Below are 19463 nucleotides of genomic sequence, written 5' to 3' on the forward strand. Positions count from 1 at the left end.
GTAATTTTCATTGTGACAGCTCTTTATGCTGCTCACTTTGATATTCAGGATCCGATTCTGGATCAGTTACGTGCGGTTGGATCTCATGTGTTGAAAATGTAGTATGTATGTGTTGTCATAGGTTCCCAGACAACATCTGACGTAGTGCACATTGACAAGTCACCACCATCCCCTTCCCCACCCCCTCTGCAAACCTCAGGAAGAAGAGTAAGCTCTCCCTGATTTCGAACTAATTTGAAGTCATTTTGGCATTATGAGGTGTGCAAAGCTAATCCAGAGGTACCCAAGATTAAGAATGAAATGACTTAAAATGCCCACATTAACATGAAAACATTTCTTTGTGGACAATGGACAAAATCTGAGAACGTAAAATACTTTAAATTAACTATTTTTACAATCCCTTTCATATTAATCCTAGCCTGATAAACCAGCCTAAATGGATTGGATGTCTAATTTAGTCTGGCTCCGATGAATGGATACAACGGAACATTGTTGATGAGCACAACCCGTTGTCTTTCAAACCGTGTCTGTGCCTATAGGCCAACGCTCTGACCAATCAGCGCAACTGACTGTGACGTACGTAGTAAGCGCGACAGAAAGCTTTGGTGGGAGGGGACTGTATGTAAACAAGTGAAGCAACTTCAGCAAGGCTGAATCAAACGAGCGCTGTTCCTTTGCCGCCGCCATCTTTCTTGTTGTGCTTTCGCTTCCACTGCCCAACGTCGCACTGCTCTGTCGTCACTCCCTCAAAACCCCGCCCCAGAACCCTCTGCCCCGCCCGCGTTGATTCAAAACACATCTCTGCGTTGTGATTGGTTTAGTTGCCATCTGCCAGATTCAGGGCAGTATTTTCAAAATGAAAAGTGGTTCGAAGCCAGACCCAACCGCAGGCAAAACATTTTGCCGTCCAGCAGTTGGTGCTGGTTTTCCAGGCTATATTAATCCAGCATTTACTTGGTAAAGATTATGCTCTATTAATGCTTGTAGACCTTAGCGTGACTTTTGATATGGTGGATCACAGTATCATAGATTCTCACTGGAGCGTTGCGTGGCATTAATGGAACTGCTCTTGGATGAATTAATATTTACCAGAGTGAAGCTCATCTGTTAGGCTGGATGGTTAATTCTCACCATCATCATCAGCTCCCCCACTTGACAGTTTCTGGCTGGTCATGACCTCCCTATTGAGTGGCTGTCCAGAACCTCAGCACTACTGCAGATAAAGAGTGTGAGACTTTTATTAATAAAGGCCCACAGCAGCATCAGTCAGACTCACGTGGCACTGGTCCCTGAAACTCTGACCCATTTTTTCCCTGCAGCTGAGCTAAACCACACCATGCAACCAGTCATTTAATGGGTTACCAGCTAAGTCACCTCTGAGCCTGTAACTTTACACCCTCCCAAGAAATTGCAGAGGTCAATTTACCACGTACTCCTGTATGTACGGTTTTATGATCCATACTGTAAGGATCTCAGTTGTATCCAGGTTCTTTTGTATTCAGGGGACTTGCATTTGAACCCTTAGAATCATGTTTTTTATTCACACATTAAAGGGACACTAAGTAATAAATTAAGTCATTTATTAGCTCAAATCAACATATTCATTCATAAATTGGTCCTCATTGGTGTAAAATTATCTCTGTCAAAATTCTCAATTATCCTCCTGAGTGAAGAATAACTTGTCTGTATCTACATAGAGCGGGCAAGCTCTATGGAGGCTGCCATGTCCTTCCGGTCTATGAAAAACGACGAAGTGCCGAGAGGGACATAAAGCACTTCGAATCGCGTTTTCCCCAACGCCAGGCCTTTTTTTTTTTCTTTTTTTTTTTTAGTGCACCGTTGCTGGAGATACTGCAATATCAGGTCGATGCATGGAGTGGACGGAGCAAGCCCCTATTTCATGCCCTGTTCCAAAAATCTATTTAATATATGGTCCCCGGGTAGGGGACATCCCCAACGCCAGGCCTGGAAGCGGAAATGATGTCATTTTGACGTCATGTCCGCTACCGGCGCTAATGGTAACTAGATTTTATCTCGTAAATTATCCCACTAATAATGCATTGATTGTTACAAAACTTCTGCCGTAGTACACATAGGCTCTTAACTCACAAAACGAGGCATTAGATAGTTTGTAAGTTTTCCGCGACTTTATTTAAAAGAACATCCAGATAGCAACTACACACTGCGGCTAACGCTACCGCTGCATCAACGTCACTTTCGGTAAGTTCCGGAATATGATTTGCACACCAAAGGCTATGTCAACTTATGTTATCTGACATGTTATCTGTCATCTGTATTTATAGTGTTGTTTTATGTGTGTTATGTAATCCTTTGTACTGTGTGTCTTGATGTCTTTTTGTTTGTATGGACCTTGAGTCTGAAGCTATAGCTTCTTGAATCTTGACATATACCGCCTGCCGTAGTTCAAGAAGTTGCAACGCACATTTGAAAATGCGAGGCGCTAGAGAGCAAATTCATTCGACTTTGCAAAATAAAATTGCACCACTAGATCGGGGAAGAAATTACATAATGTCCCTTTAAGACTAGTTTCTAATGTCTCAGTCCATTTTTACTAAACGTAGCGAAAGGATAAACATACATGTCAAAAGCATTTTTAAAATACCATACATTTTAACAAGGTTCAACATTATAACAGATTTTGTAATGATAATATATCGACTGTTACTTTCCACTGACCTTGACTTTACACAATGAACACAAAGCTGAATGTATAAGTGTTGTAATTAGTCTATAATAATAAATGAGCCGAAAAGGAGACCAGATTGTGCAGGCATTCAGATTTCAGAACTCCAGTTTGGTAGATAGCAGTCATTCACAGAGTCACTGCAAAAACAGTTTAACAGTTCAACAGATCTGTAACTTTTAAAAGCATATCAAGTATCTTTCAAGTCTCTGTATCGGTCCAAAAACAAAGTTTGTATTGTGCAGAAATATTAGTAAATGTATGCCTGGCATGACATAACTTCACATTCACTATCGTCCACAGAAGTGAAATACACACACACACACGCAAATTTCTTAATTGGAAACACTAAAGTACAAAAAAGTATAGTCCGCAAAGTAAATGTATATCAAATGAAGCATAAAAAAACTTTTTATATGTTAACAACATTTATGACAGCTAAAGGCAGGCCGACTAAAATTCACTCATACAGACTGGTTACGAAACAAAATCATTACAGCTTTTGGAATATATTTCCTGACAAAATGGCTTTCACTTCTCAAAATTATTTTGGTGTTCCCTTCCCCATTATACTCTTTTTTGTATTATTTTCTGGTTTCAGTAACATGATGTAACATTTTGGGATAAAGATACAAATTAGCAGTCCAAAACTGGATGCCAGAATAGCAAAGATTTCTACTGCAACACTGAACTTTCCAGGAGAGCTGAAATACGCTGGGATAAAAGCTATCCATACTGCACAGAATATCAGCATACTAAATGTAATAAATTGAGCTTCGTTGAAATTATCTGGCAGTTTTCGAGCCAGAAAAGCAAAAATAAAACACAATATGGCCAGAAATCCTATGTAACCAAGCACAGCCCAGAAGCCTACAGGAGAGCCCAGAGCACACTCTAAAATGATTTTATCCTTGAATTCCTTAAAATTCTCAAATGGAAAAGGAGGAGAAACTGTCAACCAGAGAATACATATGATAACTTGTATAAGAGTGAAACAAAGAACAGTGAGTCTCTGCTGTGTGGGTCCAAACCATTTCATTACATTTCTGCCTGGAAGTCTTGCTTTAAATGCCATTAAAACCACTATAGTTTTCCCAAGAACACAAGAGATGCAGAGGACAAAGGTGATGCCAAATGCTGTGTGTCGCAGCATGCAGGACCACTCAGAGGGTCGGCCGATGAAAGTCAGAGAGCACAGGAAACACAGAGTTAAGGAGAAGAGCAGCAGGAAACTCAGCTCAGAGTTGTTTGCCTTGACGAGAGGAGTTTTCCTGTATCTGAAGAAAATGAATGCTACAACAGCAGTCATGCATGTTCCAAACAAAGAGGCAGCAGTGAGCAGTGTTCCCATAATTTCTTCATATGATAGAAACACAAGCTCCTTTTTTATACAGGCATCTCTTCTTTTATTTGACCAGTATTCAGGAGGGCAGCTCACACAGGTGATAGAATCTACAAAACAACAATGAGGCAGATGTTAGACTTGCAGTTCAGATTTTGATACTCAAATTTTCCACATGGCAGACAGAGTGTTTGCTGATAAAAGTACTTTCAGCCCAACAAGCTCTGACTGTAAACATACTAAAGATGTCTGAAAAATGTTTTAAAAGCTTTGGCACCTATTTTTTTTTTTTCATTCACAAGATCGTGTTCTCATGTGAGATCTTCCAGCTTCTCTGTTGGAAATTTGTCATCAAAAACTACATATGCAGCATTTTAACAGCTATATCCAATTTTAAATAGAACTGTATAGCTGTCATACATGAACTGTAAAAGTTACTACTCAGATATGTGCTTTGCTTTACACATAGTTCCCATAAGTTATAGGTGACTTACACAATGAACATGAACAGTGTCCTCAGGTTCTCGCTAAGGTTCTTTCATCGATGTGTGGACAGCCATCTTACAAAAAAAGCAAGATGCATGTCCACAAATGAATGGATGTTATTGGGACTAGATCCAACATATATATATATATAAATATATAGTCTTTGCTCCAAACCCTGTGAATAAAATACTTGTCTGAAAATCACCTGTCACCTTACTGAAGTACCGTTATGTTCCTGCTCATGTGAATGTGTCCAGACATTTTGAATGAAGCAGAATTACCTACATGAGGTCATGCTAAAATTGTACAATCCTCCATATCTCAGGTTAAAGTGGATATGATATACTCTTATCCTCTTAAGAAATGATTTTACTGTGTATAATGGTATCTAGTCATATTTGTTGAAAATAATAAATGACTGTATAACTGTAACTCTATAACTATCTCAATTAAACAAAATTATGTCTTATCTTAAAATTGGCATGGATTGATGCCAGTTTTATTTTGTGTGACATTAAAGGAAAAAGGTTTGAATTAGAGAATACTGAACCTGTAATGTTGCTCATTTCTCCTTCTGTACATCTTATACAGTCATAGCAGCAAACAGGTTTTCCTTTCTGGAGAACTTTACGTGTTCCCGGGGGACACTTCTCACTGCAAACTGACACAGGCACCTGCATGAACATTGAAAATATTTCTCATTGTCTAAAATGTTTACAAAATAATACACTTGTAATATTACAAAATACTATGGTTAAAAATCTAATAGGTTCTACCTGCAGTGAGTTCTGTGTCCAAATTAAAGGCATATCTAGCAGATTCAGTTGTTTGTCTGCAGGTAACGATGCATCATAAAGACCAACTGTGACAAAGTCCACAATGTTGTTTTCTCTTGGCTGCCAGTTTATAATTTCATACTTTGCTGGTGGATCTCCATTCTCATTAAAGTAAACCTCATCTCCTTCTTTTGTTTTGAAGTTAATCTGTCTTATGTGCTGCAAAATCTAAGACGATAGATGTTATTTTGGTTAATTATCTGATATTCATTATGAATGAATATTTCTTCAACAACATGACAGTCTGAAAGATTTGATCCTTTTATTTTTAACATTCGTTGTCATATCAAAATGTAAAAATCATTATTAGTGTTGGTACTGAGCTCACCGTGAATGGATCCAGCTGCATGTTGTTGTTACATGTTTTGTTGCAGCTGAGAATACCATGAAGGGCATGGGCCACTGCATACACTCCTTTATAGACATTGTTGAAAATGGGCATAAGTGACATGTCAGTGAAGCTGTTCTGCACTCCAGTCAGATCCTCGTGTCCTGTACAGTCTCTCTGAATATCTGTTGACTTTGATTGCTTGAACTTACAACTAAATAATGCCTCCCAGAACTCTGTAAACAAGTCATTATTGGATGGAATAAGTGGTTTTACATCAAGCATAAATTCTCTCAGACCGCTGACATGTGCTTTGGGGATGGAAAGACCTATGGCTCCATCCAGGATGTGATTCTTATCCTCTGCTGCAATTTGAGAATCAAAGATCCAGGACTCACTACCAACCCACTGATACCCAGTCAAGTTGTAATAGGACAACTCATGTATAAGTACATCCATGTCTTTGTGTGAGAGGAAAGCAACAACGACCTTTGAGGTTGAAGCCTTGATGATTTCAATTACTTTTCTAATCTTTTCTGATGGATCAGTTCTAAAGACAGACACAGAATATTCCAAACAGATGCCCAGCTGCTGTGCAGTTTCTGTGAATGTAGCCATGCCATTATTGCCATAATCATCATTGGTTCTAACAGCTCCAACCCAAGTCCAGCCAAAGTGCTTGACCAACTGAGCCAAGGCTCTGCTCTGGTAGTAGTCACTAGGCACTGTTCGGAGGAAGGATGGATACTTGGTTTTATCACTGAGGCAAGCACATGTGGAAAAGTGGCTGATCTAAAAGAAAATTAAAATACATCGGTAAAGGAAACATAATAAAACAATGACAGACACAAGTTTAATCTTAACAAGTTATACCCACCAGTGGAATATGAAATGGTCCAATGATGGTGGCTGTTGCTGTGCTAGGAGAGGAGGAGGTTTCACCCATTATGACCTGCACTTGTGCAGGTCTGGTACATGGCGCCTCAGATGTTGAAGACACATTGCCAATGCCATTGGTTAAGGCAAGTGCAACTTTTAAACTTCTGGCAATGGAGCTACAAGTATCGTATATATGATAGCCCAGAGAGATTCCTGGCAGTAGGTCTGTACTGTTGTTAATTTCTTCAATGGCAAAAAGCATAGCTTGAGCAAACTGGAACTCTCTGAAATTCAAACTAGATTGAGACAATTAAAAAAAGATGGCACAATGGTTTCTCTTTGAAATAAAGACAATAACATGCTAAATTAAACCAGGTACTGGCCTTTATGACAGTAATACACAAAGCAGAGGCAAAATGGATAAAAGTTTTACGAGGTATAATTTACCTGGTGCATTGCAGTGGCAGAGGTTTTTGCGTGTAGGTATTCTGTTTGTTCCTCCAGTTGCTGTGGAAGGAGAAGATTCCCCCCAGCATAATGTCCCCGTCTTTCGACAACTGAGGGCTTTCAGAATCCCCTCTCCGCATGCACACTGGCTCCTCAGTTTGAGAGAAAGACACCACCAACAACAGTTGTAAAAGTGCACAGCCTTGCTCTGGCCACCACCTTGTGGACGTCATGCTGTCTGTAAGAATAGAATCACTGGGTGGCATCTCATTTATCTTCATGTAATGAATGGCTTGTACTGATATTTATGCATTTAGGAGGAGCTAAAGGTATAACAACAACATATAATAAATGAGGATTCATCTCTGTGGACCTACAAGGTGGGGAAAGAGAAAGTTTGCCCTAATACAAAATTACTTTTTGAATGTAGCCTGTTTTACATGATAACATTATTAATTGTAATAGTAATAATAACAATAATAGTAATTGCACACAATTTTTCTTCACAATTAAACAATAACACTATCTAATTAAATATGTATGTCTGAGTTAAACAAATGCGGGCTCTAATTGAAATTCTGTCCTAAACTGTGGCCTGGGAAGAGTTAGAACGGTATGGGTATGAATGCTTGGGAGGTGACATACCAGATAAAAAAAATCTGAGATCCATTGAGTGGCATGGTCAAATAAGGATTTGAATGGATTTGACATGGGCTGCTATGAAGATTTTTTGTTGTTGTTTTCATGTATTTTATGGGGGTGACCCCATTTGTAAAGCACTTTGTAAAATTTGTCTGTGAATGGTGCTATATAAATAAACTATACTATACAAAATATAAAGGTTATAACAAGTCAAAACTATTTGGTAATACTATACTAACACTGTAGAAATAATACTGGAACCTGCTAAAAACAAAATGGTTACATAGGTGCAATAATTCGTGAAGAAAATTTTAATATGGTGACAAAAATGTTCTAATGAGCAAATAATGATTACATAAAATGGGCTGATATGGTCACAACCATGGGGTTTTTCGCCATATTTGTAGTTCTTGGTTTTGTGTTTTATCATGTTATAGTTTATCTCATGCCTTGGTGTTTAGTTCCTGTTTAGTCCTTAGTTTTACCATGCTTTAGTTTTCTGTCATGTCTTTAGTTTTCTAGTCCAGGTCCGGTATTTAGTTTAGCCATGTTTTCCCCACAGTTTCTGTTGCTCTGCCATCACCTTCATTCACACCACCTGTAGTTTTCCCTGCAGCTGCACTCACTCACCTATCACCCAGTCAGTATTTAGTTTCCCAGTTTCCCCATGCATCTTGTCAGATCCTTACACCGTTACACCGTTTCACCGTCTTACCCGTCGATACCACTCACGCCAAGCTAATTATTATATCATCATGTCAACTCAAGTTCATTGTTGTTTCATAGCTTTAGTCATGTTTTATTTTGTCACAGTTTAGTTTGTTTATATAATAAACCAAGTTTGCTTTTTGGAAGTCCGCATCCGTGTCCTTTTCCACGCCTCGCATCCACCACCTGACAGATATTTCCAAAGCATTTAGTTTATTATCAACCTGTCTTTGAGAGGGCATGGGAGAAGTCAAAACGGGTAATTAAAGCATATAATAGTGTTGGAATTCATCCCTCATGGTCAAACATGTTTTTATTCAAAGTAATGCTGAATAAATTTGATGTTTATTGCTGTAGCCAAATTGCCTGAAAACACTTGTAACCATGAATCAGAGCTACAAAGTGATGAAGTACCTGTTTCTGTTTCATTTCATGTTAATGTTATATTAACACTAACATAAATAGGTACAATGATTACCTTGAGATGCGTAGATTTTTTTTTTCATATAATAGCAATGAATCAGAGCTGCAAATTGATCAATTATCTGTCTTCATTTAATTTCATGGCAATATTGCATTAAACCAAACTCCCACTGTTATTATAATTACCTGAAAACATGTATGGTACTTTACATGTAATAACCACGAATCAGGGTTGCAAAACAAGTTATCTGTTTCCATTTCACTTCATCACAATATTAGATTAAAGAAACACCTAGAACCATAGCATTAATAGCTGATTTTGCTCAAGATATACTTTGAAAGACTGAAAAAATATGTAATAGACTTGTTAATAAGGGTTAAAAGTTGTTTTTTAGATAATGTGGACTTTAAGATACCTTTGTGATACAGTGCTTTCTGTTTTCAAAATTATTTTGGTGCCCCCTTCCCCATTATACTCTTTTTTGTATTCTTTTCTGGTTTTAGTAACATGATGTAACATTTTGGGATAAAGATACAAATTAGTAATCCAAAACTGGATGCCAGAATGGCAAAGATTTCTACTGCAACACTGAACTTCCCAGGGGAGCTAACATATGCTGGGATGAAAGTGATCCATACTGCACAGAATATCAGCATACTAAAGGTTATAAATTTGGCCTCATTGAAATTATCTGGCAGTTTTCGAGCCAGAAAAGCAAAAATAAAACACAATATGGCCAGAAATCCAATGTAACCAAGCACAGCCCAGAAGCCTACAGGAGAGCCCAGAGCACACTCTAAAATGATTTTATCCTTGAATTCCTTAAAATTATTATATGGAAAAGGAGGAGAAACTGTCAACCATAGAATGCATATGATGATTTGTATAAGAGTGAAACCCAGCACACTGAGTCTCTGCTGTGTGGGTCCAAACAATTTCATTGCATTTCTGCCTGGAAGTCTTGCTTTAAATGCCATTAAAACTACCATTGTTCTCCCAAGAACACAAGAGATGCAGAGGACAAAGGTGATGCCAAATGCTGTGTGTCGCAGCATGCAGGACCACTCAGAGGGTCGGCCGATGAAAGTCAGAGAGCACAGGAAACACAGAGTTAAGGAGAAGAGCAGCAGGAAACTCAGCTCAGAGTTGTTTGCCTTGACGAGAGGAGTTTTCCTGTATCTGAAGAAAATGAATGCTACAACAGCAGTCATGCATGTTCCAAACAAAGAGGCAGCAGTGAGCAGTGTTCCCATAATTTCTTCATATGATAGAAACACAAGCTCCTTTTTTATACAGGCATCTCTTCTCTCATTTGACCAGTATTCAGGAGGGCATCTCACACAGGTGATAGAATCTACAACACAACAATGAGGCAGATGTTAGACTTGCAGTTTACATTTTGACACTGCAAATTTTCCACATGGCAGACAGTATGCTTACTGATCAAAGCACATCGCTCTGCTGTGACTGAGTGAGGTTGGGAAGAGACTTTTTGTACCTAAATATAGACGTTTTTCATTTCAAGTGGCTCTGATTATGAACATACTAAAGATTTCTTGAAATTTTTTAAAAGCTTTGGCGCCACTTTTTTAAGACTGTATGGAAGATCTCACAGCTCTTCTGTTAGAATTTCATTTTAAAAACTACATGTTCAGGGTTGAAACTGTCACATTCCAACTTATGTTGGAACTATGATCTAAACATATTTTTACCTTTATATTGTTTTAACCATTTAAAATACTGTGTGAAACATTTATTGTGCCTGATCTGAAATTATCTGATATATGAAGGACAAAGAATAACATCATCAGAAGTAACATAACATACCGCGTTATTTCCTGAGCTCAAAATGAGCAGGTCTGAAGAGTGATGCCACAAATACAAAAAACTGCAGTTCTTCCAATGACCTACTGAGGCCGACTCTCAAAGCATGTCAATCCTCACAGACCACCATGTCAACATGCCCAACTTTACAACAGACATAAACACATGTTCAGTAATCTGACACAGCAATATACGTTTGTAACACTTTACCATTTGGGAAATCCTCTGTGAAAATTGCCTTGAAAAAGAGGGGGTGGCACATACAAAAATATACAGTAGAACCTGATTGAATGAAACATTTGTCTGTTACTATCAATACAAAACAAGGTTCTGCTGAGACTGCTGCTGTTGAATGTCCTCACGGTCATTGCTGATTGGTCTGCAGCTTAGCAAGCCAGATTGTCATCGCTTGATTGAAACTGCTGCCATAATATACATACATACGGTGGCCGACACGTGCAAACGCGCTGCAAACGCTGAAACAAATCCAACAATAAAATGCTGCAAGAGAAAAATGCGGCAATGACAAAAACGACCGGAGCACACGCGCCGCAAACCCAAAAACAAATGCAAGAAAAAAACGCGCTGCAAACTTCAAAACACAATGGAAGTTTGCCAGGCCACTAGGGGGTCTCAACCTGTGGGGTAGGGGATCGACTATGGAAGATCTACCATATTAATGAAAGAGAAGAAAGTCAAAAGGTACGTTGTCAGTTGTCTTTTTTAAACACTTGGCCGTAATCTTTTACCTTATTATAGCGACATAACTCCGCTGCTCTTCTATAATAAAGTAAAAGATTACGGCCAAGTGTTTAAAAAAGACATAAATGACAGCGTACCTTTTGACTTTCTTCTCTTTCATTAATATGGTAGATCTCCCATAGTTGATCCCCTATCGTGTACTGTTCTCTCTTTGTGTTTTGCTCTTGCGTGAACACAGATAAACAGCCAGCCAAACTCCTTTTTCAAAGAGCCAGGAAGTGAGCGGCTTGCTCCTTTAATATCTTCTTACACAAAAGTCAATATTTCTGTTTCCCAACGCGTACTATCCCACAGGTCGAGACCCCCTAGTGGCCTGGCGAACTTCCGTTGTGTTTTGAATAGCGCTGTAACAAAATCCGGGTTATCCGGTTTTCAACCCGGATAAATACGTCACCCGGACAGACCGGATGGTGGCATGCATTTGATCCGCCTTAAAAAAAAAAAAAAAAAGATCCACCCAAGTCGAGCCAGACGGCATTTCATTATGTCAACAAATGGCAGTTACAGCGCTCTTGCACCTTTGTCGTGAGAGAAATGATGAAACCGGAATATATATATATATATCCCTCTTTAGTTGCTTACTAGGCTACAGTCATTCTCTAGCATGGTGTTCAGTCACGAACACACAGTCACACACTGAGTGAAACAAAACCTAACTCCCGCCCCGTTTGTCACGAGCCCGTTTGTTGGTTAAGTGAGCCATGCCCCCTACTGATCCGTCCTGACTTGCGATCCGTCCGGACGGGACGAATCCCCGCTGACTCGTAACTGCTCGCTCGAACGGCTCACTCTGCTCGCGCTCGGCTCTTATTATTCATAAAAACACGACTTATGTTCCAACTTCGTACCGTTGCATTTCTTTCTCTAGTTAAGCCAGCGCCACTTCATGACGGATCCTTGCTCGGTCAGATCGTATATCGAGTTGTTTCTGTGTCAAGGAAGCGGGTGCCTGAGTCTGGCGAATCATGCTGGCTCTGGGTGACTCACGGCCAGTGGAGTCACGCGGCAGAATCGAAACTTAAAAAGAACCGAGTTGGCAGGGATTCGCTACTTGCCCGTCTGACCGCTGAGTCACCCAGAGCCAGCGATTCAGCGGTCAGACGGGCAAGTAGCGAATCCCTGCCAACTCGGATCTTTTTAAGTTTCGATTCTGCCGGCAGCAAGGATTGTCGACTCGTCAACCCATCTGACTGCTGAAGCCTCTGTACCTCGCTACAGGCTCGGTTAGCGTGGCTTCATGCATCTTGTACAGTCGTTGAAAAATAATCATTTAGTGATATAGGGAGGACAAGATCATTCCATGTTGTTTACTTGTAGGTCTAAACTCAGCATTGCCTCACCTAATGCTACCACATTTGTCGCTGTGTAAATGCACACACTAGCTGTTGTGTCTGGCTTTCAGATAAAATGGCATTGAATTATTACTTGACAAAAATAAATGAATGAACTTGTAGCCATAGGCTGCTCTTTGATTTATCAAAATGAATTGATAAATGAGACAAAAAAAAGGCGAGGCGCATAGCCACTAAACGGCAGAAAGGTTTTTTTTTGTTTTGTTTTTTAATAAGTGACTCAAGTGATTCAAGTGATCCGTATAACTCGAATCCCCTCCTTGAAATGATCCGATCAGCCCGGATTGCCCAAAAGATTCGAGTTAAGCATCTCTAGTTTTGAAGTTTGGAGCGCATTTTTTTCTTGCATGTGTTTTGAAGTTTGCAGGGTTTCTCTCTTGCATGCGTTTTGAAGTTTGCAGGGTTTCTCTCTTGCATGTGTTTTGGGATTTGCAGCGCGTGTGCTCCGGTCGTTTTTGTGATTGCCGCATTTTTCTCTTGCAGCGTTTTACTGTTGGATTTGTTTCACCGTTTGCAGCGTGTTTGCACGTGTCGGCCACCGTACATACATATGCAGAGTATCAATATCTATATTTATATTGATTAAGTGTGTAGAGAAAATTAATGGACAAAAATGCAGCTATCTTGAAGTGTAATATGTGCACTGTAAAGAATTTCACTGTAAAATAACAGTAAAATACTAGCAGCAGGGACGCCAGTATTTTACTGTTTTACAGTGCAACTACTGTTATTTATTTTAACAGTATATTACCGTTTTTTGGATTACAGTATATGACTGTAGAATTATGGTAGGGTTTGTAGTTATTTTACAGTGCAGCTACTGTTATTTATCAAACAGTATAATAACGTATTTTGGATTTGGACAGCAATTGATTACAAATACTGTTTCAAAGGCAGAAGTCTGCCGGCAGTCAGCTGGTGCAAGTTTCAAATTATGGGATAAGAAATCGGTCAAAAAGAAATGTGCATCTGTGCAAGTAATCCGCGCATATTTGGGAAATGTGTGCGTCTTTGGTTGTAGTTGAGCATAAAATAAATATGTACAATCTCTAAAAATGAGTCCATCTGTGTTTATAATGGGTTATGTTTTGATTTTTGTCAAAATACGAATTGAAAAGTTACGGCATCAAAAAATACATACACGAATCGAAAAGTTACGAATCAAAAAGTTACGAATTCAAAAGTTACGAATACAAATTTCTCAAGTGCAGGAAAGGGGACAAAAATACGTCATCGCTGACGTCATCACGTCACAGGCATCACCAGCAGAAGAAAATTCGATCACCCCATCAGCGCGGCTGGTGATACTAGAACATATTTTGACTTTGACCACAGTGCGGACTCTATTTTACTCTATATTTACTATACTATACTATACTATACTAGTAAATATTTACTGGATTGCGTTTGTGATTTAAAGCATGACACAACAAGGGGCTTCAGCAGCGGATGAACCTGTAAGTTAAAGATATTGTCCCATTACTTTTTGTGTATGAAATGCGCTGTGAATAAACTTGGCTTGTGAATAAACTCGGCACGTTTATCTAGGTAGGTGAGGTAGTTCATGGTGGTAACCACTTAAATCCTACATAAGAGGGGAAATTGTGACAAGTAATGGTCGGATTAAGTTGACAAGTGCATGTGAAATCAAATGTATAGGCTATGTTAATAAACTACGATTGCTGAACAGGAGGACGACGTACAGCTTTAAGTTTATTCACAGCGCATTTCATACACAAAAAATAATGGGAAAAAAATATCTTTAACTTACAGGTTCATCCGCTGCTGAAGCCCCTTGTTGTGTCATGCTTTAAATCACAAACGCAATCCAGTAAATATTTACTAGTATAGTAAAGGATAGTATAGTAAATATAGAGTAATATAGAGTCCGCACTGTGGTCAAAGTCAAAATATGTTCTAGTATCACCGGTGTTCAGTCGATTTGTGCTACTTCGTCGAGAAATGCTGCCGCTGCAAAAACCGATAAGCGTGTCCAGAGTGGTGTAAAAAGTATAACTCTATAGCTCTGAGCGTGTCTATCGATTCAAGCTACCCCATCAAAAAATGCTACTTTATGGTTTTCTACCTCTGTATATCAAAATAAAGTCATAAAGTAAGTGTTTTTGTCTCTCATGTGGGTAATCATAAAAAGTGTAATGAAATTGATTTATTTAAGAGGGTAGCATATTTTGATAGTCCAATAACACCCTGTCAAATAATGCTCCACCTTCTCAATGCATTCTTCTAAAGCTGGGCATACACTGTGCGATTTTTTTTCAATCGCGTGATTCAGCTGCTGCTCATACTGTACGAGTGAATCGCAAGGGTTAAAACGTCACAGCTCACGATTCCTGTTCTCATACTGTACGATCCGATGGTCTGATACGATCTGGCTGCTCACACTGCACGACACGTCGGACTCGGTCGCTGCCATGCTGTTCTGTTGTCTTTTTCTTCTTCTGTTGACAATTTTCTCTTCCGTGCCTATGTTTGCGCATGCGTAGTGTGACAGGATGAGGTCAATCGGCTCGTCCAGCTGCTTCAACTGTGCGAGAGCCTCACGAGGAGCGACCAGGATTTCAAACAAGTTTGATTTTCATCCGATCGATCGGGAGGTGGTCGGGAGGGCTTAATCGTTTGTCGTTACCCCATGTATACTACACGATGCGAGACGCACGATTGAGCCAAAACTCGGCCCGATCTCCAAAATAGTCGCACGAGTGAAAATCTTGTCGAAATCGGGCCAGAAATCGCACAGTGTATGCCCAGCTTAAGACAACTTATCACCTCACTGCCACTGTAGGATGAATGGCAGCATGTTCATAACATTTTCTAATCAATATTTAAGAGGGTTTCACATTTTGATAGTCCAATAACACGCTGTCAAATAATGCCCCTTCTCAATGCATTCATGACAATGATGGAGCAGAGTCACCTAAATAAAGACAGAAGTGTCCCAAATACAAAAATCAAATGGTGACTGACACCCCATTTGTGCATGTTAAGCTAACTTCTTATTAATACGATAAGTGTTTTATTACTTTGCATGTCTTCCAAAAGAGAAAACAATCAGACGCAGGGTAGCAAAACATGATGGGCGTGAAAACGAAACTTAGAAAATCGGCACGGCGCATGCACAAAACCACAAAGTAGCAATTCTAGACAAATAGGAGAAATCGACTGAACACCGGCCGCGCTGATGGGGTGATCGAATTTTCTTCTGCTGGTGATGCCTGTGACGCGATGACGTCAGCGATGACGTATTTTTGTCCCCTTTCCTGCACTTGAGAAATTCGTATTCGTAACTTTGATTCGTAACTTTTGAATTCGTAACTTTTTGATTCGTGTATGTATTTTTTGATGACGTAACTTTTCAATTCATATTTTGACAAGTATCAAAACACAACCCATTATAAACACAGATGGACTCATATTTGGAGATTGCACATATTTATTTTATGCTCAACTACAACCAAAGACGCACACATTTCTCAAATATGCGCGGATTACTTGCATGGATGCACGTTTCTTTTTGACTGATTTCTTACCCCATATCAAATGTTGTTAAATTACAGTTATCTACTGGTATTGTTAAATGACTGATTTAACTGTTAATTTACATGTGAGGGATGAATATTCAACAGTATTTTACAATTACTGTCAAATACAGTCGGATACTGTTGTAAATCCACTGTAAATATACAGCAATTCGTTACAGTGTGTACAACCTCATAGAACATATCTTTTTTGGTCCTTTCACGACAACAGTATCACTGTCATGAAGTGACCACAACCAAATAGTAAAGCAACAATGGTAATGTTGCAGCATATTATTATTCATGTGTCCAGTCAATGTGGAGCACTTACTTTCATTACTTTCAAACTTATACATCGTTACATACCTCAGGTTGTAATGGTTATGTTGCTCTCCATTTAAAGATAACGTTACGCACAGTTTTTATAATCAAAAGTAATCAGGTATCTAAAATAATTTAATCTCATGTGATCTATGTACCGTATTTTCAATTAGTCACTAGGCATGAAAAAAACAACAACACAGACTGGCTATCTCCTATAATAAAACAATATTGCTATGGAATCATGCTACTTTTATTTCTTGACGAACTGAAGTTCAAAAGCTTGAAATAAATCGTACGGAACCTGTAATGTTGCTCATTTCTCCGTCTGCACATCTTATACAGTCATAGCAGCAAACAGGCTTTCCTTTCTGGAGAACTTTACGTGTTCCCGGGGGACACTTCTCACTGCAAACTGACGCAGGCACCTGCATGAACAGAGAAGGTATTACAAATTTCTTGCATTTCCTCACAAGCTTTTTTTTTAATAATTCTAATTCAACAGGACCAATTATGATCAAATATTTAGAAAAGGGTTCACTTATGATGTTACAAACTACTATAGTTTTTTACCTGGTGTGAGCCCTGTGTCCACATTAAAGGCATATCTAGCAGATTCAGTTGTTTGTCTGCAGGTAACGACGCATCATAAAGACCAACTGTGACAAAGTCCACAATGTTGTTTTCTCTTGGCTGCCAGTTTATAATTTCATACTTTGCTGGTGGATCTCCATTCTCATTAAAGTAAACGTCATCTCCTTCCTTCGTTGTGAAGTTAATCCATTTTATGTGCCGCAAAATCTAAGACAATGGATGCTAATTTGGTTAATTATCTGATGTTCATTTTGCATGCATAATTGGTTAAGAGCATTTTAGTCTCATATGGCTTCATTTTTTACATACATCACAATTCCTAAAATTATGTTTGTTGATATTATTTCATTGTAAAAACTATTGTCAAACTTGGTACTGAGCTCACCGTGAATGGATCCAGCTGCATGTTGTTGTTACATGTTTTGTTGCAGCTGAGAATACCATGAAGAGCATGGGCCACTGCATACACTCCTTTATAGACATTGTTGAAAATGGGCATAAGTGACATGTCAGTGAAGCTGTTATGCACTCCAGTCAGATCCTCGTGTCCTGTACAGTCTCTCTGAATATCTGTTGACTTTGATTGCTTGAACCTACAACTAAATAATGCCTCCCAGAACTCTGTAAACAAGTCATTATTGGATAGAATAAGTGGTTTTACATCAAACATGAACTCTCTCAGACCGCTGACATGTGCTTTGGGGATGGAAAGACCTATGGCTCCATCCAGGATGTGATTCTTATCCACAGCTGCAATTTGAGAATCAAAGATCCAGGATTCACTACCAACCCACTGGTACCCAGTCAAGTTGTGGTTGGACAACTCATGTATGAGTACATCCATATCCATGTGTGAGAGGAAAGCAACAACGACCTTTGAGGTTGAAGCCTTGATGATTTCAATTACTTTTCTAATCTTTTCTGATGGATCTGTTCTAAAGACAGACACAGAATATTCCAGACAGATGCCTAGCTGCTGTGCAGTTTCTGTGAATGTAGCCATGCCATTATTGCCATAATCGTCATTGGTTCTAACAGCTCCAACCCAAGTCCAGCCAAAGTGCTTGACCAACTGAGCCAAGGCTCTGCTCTGGTAGTAGTCACTAGGCACTGTTCTGAGGAAGGATGGATACTTGGTTTTATCACTGAGGCAAGCACATGTGGAAAAGTGGCTGATCTAAAATAAAATTAAGATAAATCGGTATGGGATACATGATAAAAAAATAAATTATATACACATGTTTGAACAATCAATGCTTATCATAAGTGAAGTTAAATGTTTAGCATTCATACCAACCAGTGGAATATGAAAGGGTCCAATGACAGTAGCTATTGCTGTGCTAGGAGAGGAGGAAGTTTCACCCATTATAGCCTGCACTTGTGCAGGTCTGGTACATGGTGCCTCAGATGTTGAAGACACATTGTCAATGCCATTGGTTAAGGCAAGTGCAACTTTGACACTTCTGGCAATGGAACCACAAGTATCATATATATTATAGCCCAGAGAGATGCCTGGCAGTAGGTCTGTACTGTTGTTAATTTCTTCAATGGCAAAAAGCATAGCTTGAGCAAACTGGAACTCTCTGAAATTCAAACTAAATTCACACAATTTAAAATTGTTGGCATAACAAACAGTTTAAAAAATAAAGATGATTGCATATGAAATGGAAGCATCAATAGGCATGAACAACATTTCTGCAGAAAACAGTGGCAAGATGGATACAGCTTTGTTTTGTATAATTTACCTGGTACATTGCAGTGGCAGAGGTTTTTGTGTGTAGGTATTGTGTTTGTTCTCCCAGCTGCTGTGGAAGGAGAATATTCCCCCCAGCATAATGTCTCCATCTTTAGACAGCTGAGGGCTCTCAGGATCCCCTCTCCGTTTGCACACTTGCTCCTCAGTTTGAGAAAAAGACACCAATAGCAACACCTGTAAGAGTGCACAACCGTGCTCTGGCCACTTCTGTGTCAATATCATACTGTCTGAATAATTCAAACCACAAGTGGCATCACATGTACCTTTAAACTAAATCAAACGTTTGAACTGGTATTTATGAGTTTTGAAGCAGCTTATTAATAATGACAAACAGTGATGATTTGTCTCTGTGACGCTACAAGGTGGGGCAAGAGGAGGGAGATAGTGACTAGCTAAAGTCTAGTTTTATGGATTTATTGTGTATGTGACTTCTGGCAAGAATATTTGTAATATTTTTTTCATTCAAATATATGTGATTTTTTGACCAACCATGGTTTAATTCAATGTGTGCTTTCACACTAA

General features: G+C 39.1%; 2 protein-coding genes and 1 pseudogene across 2 annotated transcripts; all 3 read right to left on the reverse strand.

Moving 5' to 3' along the window:
- Positions 1-1826: 1826 nt before the first annotated feature.
- On the reverse strand, positions 1827-1976 carry LOC142389090 (U2 spliceosomal RNA; annotated as a pseudogene).
- A 1197-nt stretch (positions 1977-3173) lies between these two features.
- On the reverse strand, positions 3174-7177 carry LOC142388243 (extracellular calcium-sensing receptor-like). The gene is made up of 6 exons (XM_075473282.1): positions 7023-7177; positions 6574-6871; positions 5697-6488; positions 5309-5536; positions 5083-5206; positions 3174-4156 (listed from the first exon to the last, which is right to left on the reverse strand). The coding sequence occupies exons 1-6, from the start codon at positions 7160-7162 to the stop codon at positions 3249-3251; spliced, it is 2490 nt and encodes an 829-aa protein (XP_075329397.1). The 5' UTR covers positions 7163-7177; the 3' UTR covers positions 3174-3248.
- Positions 7178-9242: 2065 nt separating this feature from the next.
- Positions 9243-19121, reverse strand: LOC142388242 (extracellular calcium-sensing receptor-like). Its single transcript, XM_075473281.1, has 6 exons — positions 18931-19121; positions 18483-18780; positions 17571-18362; positions 17165-17392; positions 16896-17019; positions 9243-10150 (listed from the first exon to the last, which is right to left on the reverse strand). Exons 1-6 carry the CDS (start codon positions 19017-19019, stop codon positions 9243-9245), a joined length of 2439 nt encoding a protein of 812 aa, XP_075329396.1. The 5' UTR covers positions 19020-19121.
- Positions 19122-19463: the final 342 nt, after the last annotated feature.

The sequence above is a fragment of the Odontesthes bonariensis genome, chromosome 9 (genome assembly GCF_027942865.1).
Source record: "Odontesthes bonariensis isolate fOdoBon6 chromosome 9, fOdoBon6.hap1, whole genome shotgun sequence".
NCBI lineage: Eukaryota > Metazoa > Chordata > Actinopteri > Atheriniformes > Atherinopsidae > Odontesthes > Odontesthes bonariensis.

Bases quoted from the DNA above. Each gene is read 5' to 3' on its own strand.
- LOC142388243 (XM_075473282.1), bottom strand. From the start codon at position 7,162: ATGCGGAGAGGGGATTCTGAAAGCCCTCAGTTGTCGAAAGACGGGGAC. The intron at 6,872-7,022 runs GTAAATTATACC...GTCTCAATCTAG, and splicing joins CTGCCACTGCAATGCACCAG to TTTGAATTTCAGAGAGTTCC. The intron at 5,207-5,308 runs GTAGAACCTATT...ATGTTCATGCAG, and splicing joins GGACACAGAACTCACTGCAG to GTGCCTGTGTCAGTTTGCAG.
- LOC142388242 (XM_075473281.1), bottom strand. From the start codon at position 19,019: ATGCTGGGGGGAATATTCTCCTTCCACAGCAGCTGGGAGAACAAACAC. The intron at 18,363-18,482 runs GTTGGTATGAAT...ATTTTATTTTAG, and splicing joins GACCCTTTCATATTCCACTG to ATCAGCCACTTTTCCACATG. The intron at 17,393-17,570 runs GTGAGCTCAGTA...CCATTGTCTTAG, and splicing joins TGCAGCTGGATCCATTCACG to ATTTTGCGGCACATAAAATG.